At 33.4% G+C, this 8,614-nt stretch overlaps 1 protein-coding gene across 1 annotated transcript in view; it reads left to right on the forward strand.

Moving 5' to 3' along the window:
• The window catches only part of LOC106681347 (facilitated trehalose transporter Tret1), a 16,821-nt gene extending 13,110 nt beyond the window's left edge, over positions 1-3,711 (forward strand). Inside the window, exon 3 of the mRNA XM_014421622.2 lies at positions 1,664-3,711. Coding sequence (XP_014277108.1) covers positions 1,664-2,861 — 1,198 coding nt within the window. The 3' untranslated portion in view covers positions 2,862-3,711. The remainder of the gene's footprint in view (positions 1-1,663) is intronic.
• Positions 3,712-8,614: the final 4,903 nt, after the last annotated feature.

Here is an 8,614-nt window from a genome sequence, read left to right on the forward strand (position 1 = left end):
GTCCCATACAACATTTTTATGAAATGTTGCTTTTTAAAAAGCTATATCTCGAAAACCATTTAACGTAAATAACTCTATTAGAGCCCATATTTTAGCAAATTTACTCTTCTTTAAATGTCGGTCTCTTAGGTTTTCTTGTGTTGTTCCTACTTTTTAAGATATAGAGCTCCGAATGACAAATTAATTTTTTTTATCGCTTTGAAACAGCCGCCATTTTTTATTCCCTCTACCTATACTTGGCAGACTCATCAAACCTGACTATTAATAAAACATAGTTTTCATTAAAGTAATCAAAAATAGGGGTAAGATAACTGCTCTTTCTCCTCTTGGGCTCTTGTACTAATACATGTATATCTTTTGTTACGACAATACTCTTCAAGATTCTTAGGTCCCGGTAAAAACCTCAAAAATACTCAAAATACTCCATAATGTAAAGGATTCCTGAGTAAGGAACATAAATAATAAGTTTAATCTGATGAAATATATGTTTTCATTCATATATCACATAAAGAATTATATTTTGACACGTTAGAAATTAATTAAACCTCTGAATAATTTATTTCATATTGTTTGTATTTACGTCTTAGTGTACAATTTAACTGACGGCCAATTTAATTTATTAGAACATAATTTTTAACATTTAGGCTGTGGTGCAGTATGAGTACTTTAATGATAAGGCTCCACCTTCACTGTACTCAAGGCTATGCACATGTGGTTGCAGCTCTTGTCAGACATTAAATTTTAGTCCACAATGGCAAATGTGGGACTAGAATGCTAGAGGAGGTGTGGCGAGATGTCTCCTCTAGCATTCTTCCTCTAACCTAACCCAGGTACAGCATCATTAAAATAAAAGTTAAAAAGAATGAGGGAAAGAACAGAACCTTATAGAGTACCATCATAGATTTGTCTGATGGTAGAATTTGTGTTATGAAAAAGTAAATAAACATTCGACCACGGAGGAATGAGCCATGAGTAATAACAAGAAGATTCACCTTGACTAAAAGTATGTATGTATTGCGGGTAGAAATAAAAAATACTTTCGAGGATAAAGGAGTTCCCAGGTACTTTTCAGCCTTTACCGAATTGTAAATGGGATAGTCAGAATAAAAATCAAAAAAGTTATAATGGTAAGCATGAGAGTAATGCAAGGGGAAAAACTAAGCCCATTGCTATTAGTAATATACAGTCTCTAATATGTGAAGCTAAAATAAGGACCCCGAAACTGAAATCAGGAAATAGGAAATGCATTCTGTGTAAATCCAGAATTTAGTATGTGCCAATGATATTCTCATAATGCAGAATCCAAATGAGCCTTGCAACAAACCTGAGATGAAGCTCTGAGCAGAAAAGGAATGGCTGTCAACCCGACCAACTCTAAGTCTGTGTGAGGTCTATTGAATATATTGAAAACCAAATGAGTGGACCGGGACGAATCGATCAAGAAGCGAAAGACCGACGCTTTGTGGAACCCAGCACTGCAGAATAAATAAATAAGTGATCTCTTACATAAGATTTGATAGGTACGATTGGGTAGTCCTAGTGACCATAGGACCATTTTTCCTATTAAATTTTATAAATAGTATACCAGACATTCATATACAGTTGTCCAATTTTTTTTTTTTAAATTAAAATTATTGCTAATGAAGCTCGTTGACTGTTGCAGGTTTGGACGAAAAACCCTGTTGCTGACTACGGGCCCGCTCTGCTTGCTGTCTTGGCTATTGGTCCTGACAACTCGTAACATAATAGTCCTCTACGTTGTGCGTTGGATCCAGGGAGCTGGTGTCGGGATTGTCTACACCATCGCTCCGATGTATATTGCGGAGATATCTGAGCCCAGGATCCGAGGTGAGCTGTCAGGCCACTTCCAGACTTTATGGTACGTCGGTATCCTCTACAGTTTTATCGCTGGCCACTACCTCAGCTACCAGAACTACGCCTACGCTTGCGCTGCTATTCCTATTTTATTCACCGCCTGTTTCTACTTAATGCCAGAATCACCATACTATGATTTGATGGTCGAACGGCCCAAAGAAGCTAAGACGTCGCTCACCTGGCTTCGGGCAACGAAGCACGTCGATGAAGAGTTCCAGAGCATTCAGAAATCGGTCGAGGAGGATATGAAATCCAAAGGTGGTTGGCGGGACCTCTTTGCTACCAAAAAGGATACAAAGTCATTCTTCATTGTGCAGATTATCTGTTTTATCAAGTACCTCAACGGCATTACAGCTATATTGGCTTATGCGACACAAACTTTCTCTGAGGCGTCGAATGGGTTTCTCGAGGATCACGAACTGACGATAGGCCTTGGAGTTTTACTTATCGTTACCACATTCGGTGCTGCATTCATTTCTGACTCTGTCGGTAGAAGACCGTTGATCATCTACTCCACCCTGGCTTCAGTCGTTTGCAATATCATCTCAGGAACATATTATTTCCTCAACCAACAAGGGTATGACGTCTCTGCATACTCTTGGGTGCCATTCGTCTCCGTTACTGCATTCTGTACTATAAGCAACATAGGTCTTGGACCGCTCATGCAAACTATCCAAGCGGAGTACTTTCCTTCGCACACTAGAGGTATCGGTAGTGGGATAACTGAGATATCGGCCTCAGTTTCGGCTTTTATAAACTTAAAGCAGTATCAGCCGGTGGTTGACATAGCTGGTGTTTACATGAACTTCTGGATATTTGCATTGTGTGGTTTCTTGGGTACTGTCTTTATGTACTATGTATTGCCTGAGACTGCAGGGAAGAGTCTAGGGCAGATCCAGCAGGACTTTGAAGGCAAAAAGAAGATGGACAAAGAGGAAAAAGTTGAGAACTCGTCAAAATCCGAAGAAAGTTCGACGTATATGTAGTGGAGTAATAAAAAGCGAGCACATTAATGATTGATGACGTCATTTGTGCACAAGTGCATACCTTTTTCGCCTGAGAACTATGTATTTATATCTCGTATTAATTTTTTTTTACTTTTAACGAAATGAGATCTCTCTCGGAAATATGCAATATATGAATATTTAAAAAGTCTTAAGAATTATTCCTTAGACAAGTTTTTCCGACAGTAGCGCAGACACCATTGCGCACGAGGTGGCCGATTTGAAACACAAGCATCGAAACTCCAAATAATGTAGCAATATCTGCCCGCTCATTCAGGATTGAAATATTGCATAGATACACAGAACCGTTGAAAAATGAAACGAATAGATCACTTTAAGGCCGCATTTCAAAAAAGCCACCCTATAATGAGAGTAGAAGGAACGTGAAAAGGGTACAAGGAAAGCAATAAACAAATAGAGAAATATATATTGTTTTATTCGCAAGCACTTTATCAATGACGAAATAAAGACAATTGACCGCAGTGAAAATAAAAAGAACATGTTTGAGACGCGTTCTGCAAAAGAGAATAACATAATACTACATGCCGACGTTTCATCCTATGTTGTAATCTTAACAATTAAACGAGTTTTGAGATAAGATGCTCATGAATCCTTTTATATTTTTCGCAGCACTGATAAACTGATCATTATTTCTGATCACCAACTATCTCCTCCTATATTCCCTGTTTATTATTTGATTTCACATTTTCAAGTTCCCGAAGTATTACACGAAAGCTCCTAGAGTATACTCTTATTTTCTTCCACTACGACAACGAATGCAACGTTTATGAAGAGCTAGCTGCAGAACAAGAGATGGAAATGAAGAGACAAACGAATTGCTTACTGAGATTTATCTTAGGGTTTCTCATGTCTCCTGTTGGTATACAGAGTTGACTTTTCTACGGCAATGCCTCTTTGATATTTTTCTTAAAAACTTCCTACTTTCTTGATCTTCACCCTCTGCGATCCTATTTACTCTCTTAATACAAAAACCCAAACAATTGATTAATAAATATACTCACTTTATAGCACCACTTCCTTCATCAAATCCTTCTTCATTTTTCCTATATCCTTTCTGAATTCTTTTCCTACCTCTAATTGTCAATCCTCTTCCATATCTTAATTCTTTAAATAATAACCCTTTCGTTTCTAATTTCCTACAAAAAATATAATTTATTTTAGAATAAAATGATTGACGAGTGCCTTTTTGTAAATATTTTCCAGATATTTTTTTCTAGTAGCAATCTGAACAGCGTAATTATTCTTAAAGAATTTTTTTATCAGAATAAAATTATTTTTTCATGAATTTTTCATTATTTCATCCATCCAACCATCCATGTTTATTGGTAAAATTTATAATAAGCATATTTTTATTATTTGCTTTATTAATATTTTGATAAAATATTTTATTTACCGTGGTTTTATAAAAGTGTGAAACCACAAAATTATCAAATATCAAATTTTTAAAAGGTGACAGAAACTATTTTTAAAATTTTCTATATACTGAGGTATTTTTCAAATAGCGTGTACCATCAAGTCCCATATGGACTGTTAAATAAATACAAAACAATTTCCAATGAAAATATTTTATTTATTAACAATTTGGGTATGATTGAAAATCATTTGATCGTTTGAGGTGTGATATCACATTTAAATATTTCATAATATAAATAAAACACTAATTGCGGTATTCTAGGGAATGATTGACAGAAGTGAAACTTGTAAAATGAAATAATCGATTAAAATTTTATTAATAATTATAATACATTTCCTCTTGTTGCCTAGGGTAGTAAACAATTTCCTAAGTCAGTTCTAGCAGGAAAAATTGTTCCACGCACTCTACTGCTAGGATTTGATACGGTTGCCATGGTAAAATAAAAACACTGGCTATATCTGAGTATGCGAATATGAATGCGAATTTAGACTTATCTGTAGTTATATATTTATCGTTTATACTTGCCCACGCTCAGTGGAGAAGGGAGCGAGTTAAAGAAAAAATAAATATAATCGCAAAAGGGGAAAAAAAGACGAAACAATAAAGAATAAATTGCTCTTTAGGCGCCACGTTATTTTTTTCCTTGGAAATAACGAAATCCCCGAAACAATATGCCCACAATATAACTAAAATATACCCCTATATAAACAATTATCGAATTATAGGTGATTATCGGCCATTGGCGAATACCTTTACATGTAGATAACAAAAAACCTGTTTACTTGTGTTGTTGTACTTGGGGATGTTACCTCCCACCTGTTGAATTATCGTAATATTAAGAGAACATAACCAAAAAAAACAAAAAAAAACAGGTAAATTAACAAGTTGAAAGCAATGTGCATGCATAAGAAATAAAAGCAGAACTATATGTACAGAAGTTTAATAATCAGAAGAAATAAGTATACACAGAATGAAAAGGAAAAAAAAGAATTCTTATCAATTAATAAAACAATTAAAACTTATAGGTTGACTTAATCTTAACTTAAATGCTTAACCTTATTAACTAAATGTACATTATTATACAAAAGAGTATAAAGCGAATAAAAAATAAAAACAAAATAAAATTTATTCATTTAGTTCAAAGTAATTCAATAATTTTTTTTGTGAGGGTATATATAGATGATATGATTTCGAAATGGAAATTGAAAAAATGACAAATATGTGATTGCAAAGGTACATGAGCATGGAATGATTGCTCCGAAACATTGTACAAGTAAAATTCTATATTTTTAGTTTATATCCTATTTAGAAATTTTTTTTCCTCACAAATTTAAGAAAAAAAGTTTTATAAATATGTTGGAAAGGTTCAATAAGTCCTCAATAAAATAATTGAATAGATCTATTAAAAAAATAAATAAATTGGTTAGGGTTTTTAAGTTACACTCTGAAATAATTTACTTTCACGTTCTTGGACCCCCAAAATTTTCACTGCTTGATTTTATTACTTTTATAAAAATGCAGCAAGGTTCCTTTTTTTTTGAGGTTAGGTACATAGATCGAAATCGGAGCATCGCGCTTAAAATTCCATAATTTAACTTTATTGAATTCTCTGCAAAGTGATATAGTCAAACTCACCCCAATATTTGATTGCCCCCGAGATACAACTGTTGCAATGAAAAATTTGTCATTATTTTGAAAAATTGTAAAAATTGTTATTGTCGCCCTCAGAATGTGTTAAACAATATTTTTGTTATATCAAACGAATGAGATTTTTAATATTTACCAGTCAAGCCTTCCTGCATATGAGGTAATAAAAAAATTAAAAATAATTGCATACCAACTTCTTTTTTTATGTATTACAATAAAGAGAAATAAGAACAGTGGTAAATAAACTTATAACAAATATTTTATTTAAATACCAAGTAAAGAATTAAAAACAAAATAAGTAGATAAGATTGAAAAGAATAAATGAAGTTAAAATAATAAGGAATAAATTCCGTAAATAACCGTAAAATAATTCTTATAAATATATATTATAAGTAGTGTATATGTCAAAGATTTCTTCCTCCAATGCGTTGGCAACAAACCAGATAAAAATTCAGAAACGACGTGCCTGGACACATATTTAGGGAATAAGTTTTTTTTTTAGGTTTAGTTCCAATTTCAAAACCAATGTTGCCCCAATACATTATAAAATTCAAATAACGCCCACTACAGCAAAATGAGAACTCAAAAACTCCTTAAAATGTAGGGCACTACAGAAGAAGGAAACAGTGCAGAATCAAAATATATATTTTTTTATATATTCATGCTAAAAACAATTTCAGGAAAAGGGGTCATGAAAAAAATAAATACAGAAAATTCTATATTTTAAAAATTTTTTTTATTAATTTAAATCAGTAAAAAAAAAAATAAATTAATAAAAATGAGAAAGGTTCTTATTTATTTCATGATTTCTTGGCAGAATTTCTTTTTTTTAATTAACGAGATGTTTCTTAATTGGAATAAATTAAGCTTTTTATGTAAACATTTCAAACAAAATATTTAATAAAAGTAATGTAATGAAAACAAAATTAACAAAATAAAAAGTTTTAATAAAGAGAGCTGTTGACTGTCCAAATGATTGGGGGAGTTTCCACGGTTGCCGCTAGATGTCACAAGCAAGCAGTTAGTAATGTTAGCAGTCAGTGAAATCTCTCTAACTGAAAAACTAAATAGTTGCATCTACCGAACGGTCACGTGTTTCGGTAATTGGTGATTTAAGTAATTTTTTTTTTCTATTGCATAGGAAGTAGACTATTGAACCGTTTTCGCTCTCACAGCCCAATATAAGTTTACTTTTGCCTTCAGTTAGTTCACATCTTGTTAAATATTTTTTAGACCTATAAGCGATAAAATACCATCTACGTCACCCATGATGCATAAAGTGCATATCGGTGAATCTGCGATAATTGTTCGATGGAGATGTTTTTAGAGCAGATCGTGTTTTAGTAATTTTTAAATTCACAATCACAACGCTAACAGGCTGTGATTTTTATTTTATACAAAACAACTACAAATAAATAGTTTTTAAATTATTATTATTTGATATACTCATGTTACAACTCAAATATCATCAGGGCGAAAATTAGAAAACATATTAGAGGAGATGTGAATTAGAAGAATTATAGTATACATTAAAATTCTTATTATACAGATCAGAATGATGTGAACTACTACGACCCATGAAGGGTCATGAGCTCCAGAACTCACAGGGTTCACTCAAGGCAACAGTGTAACAGAAAAAAACCAGCTTCCAGAGCCGAGTTCGAACTCGGGACCTTGTAGCTAGTAGCACAATGCCTTACCAATGAGCTACTCCGCTCCACCCACACAAATACATATATATAGGTACCAAACCAAGGTTCATGAAAATATGGGTAAAATATATGTTAGAAATATATCGGTTGTTTTAATCCAAATAATAATAATATACAATTTGAATATCCAAAACCAATATTTTTTTTCTAAAAAATATAAAATAAACGGAGCTAAAATAACCGGGGTATTCAGTTTAGGGGGTACCTCATATACCCCACATTTATTTATTACAAATTAAATCCGCACCACTAAAACCCATGAAGGGTCAGGGATGCAGTACTCTGTAAGGAAGTACTGTTACTAGACTAACGGTTGAGCAAGGAGGTGATTTGGTCAGAATCATACCCGACCACCAGATTTTTACCCAATTAAGGGTACCCACTTTATGAGGCTGGGTTGACTCCAGAGTGCTTCCGAACTCACAGGGCTGACTCAATAATTATCAGCTACAGTCGGATTCCAACTTGGGTTCTTGGAGTTAGTAGTCCATCATCTTAACAATGAGGTACCTACTCCCACGCACTTTTATAGATATATTTTTTATTTGATATATTTATTTATTGATAGATATTATAATCTGCCACACAGTTGTGGGAAATAGGTAATAGTGATGAATGATCTCATACATACTAAAATAAATAAATAAATAAAAAAAAAAAAGATAAATAAAATTTTAAAAAACAAGTTGAACGTAATCAAACTATCTGTATGAAAAATAAAATAATATATATGCAATATTTACACAATCGACCTGAGGATCCCTGAGCCCACTCTATCCCCCACGTGTGAGGGGTAGAGCAGAGCTCAAGAGATCCCAGCGCATCCCTCTCGCCGCATCACTGGTAATGAGCCAGTGGAGGCTGAGCAAGTGCGCTAAAGCTTATAGATATATAAACATTTTTTGGGCTAAACGGCTAAACTGATTCCATGAGTTCCCGTA

Source organism: Halyomorpha halys, unplaced genomic scaffold (genome assembly GCF_000696795.3).
Source record: "Halyomorpha halys isolate HHAL.00 unplaced genomic scaffold, Hhal_1.1 Scaffold328.1, whole genome shotgun sequence".
NCBI classification, from domain to species: domain Eukaryota; kingdom Metazoa; phylum Arthropoda; class Insecta; order Hemiptera; family Pentatomidae; genus Halyomorpha; species Halyomorpha halys.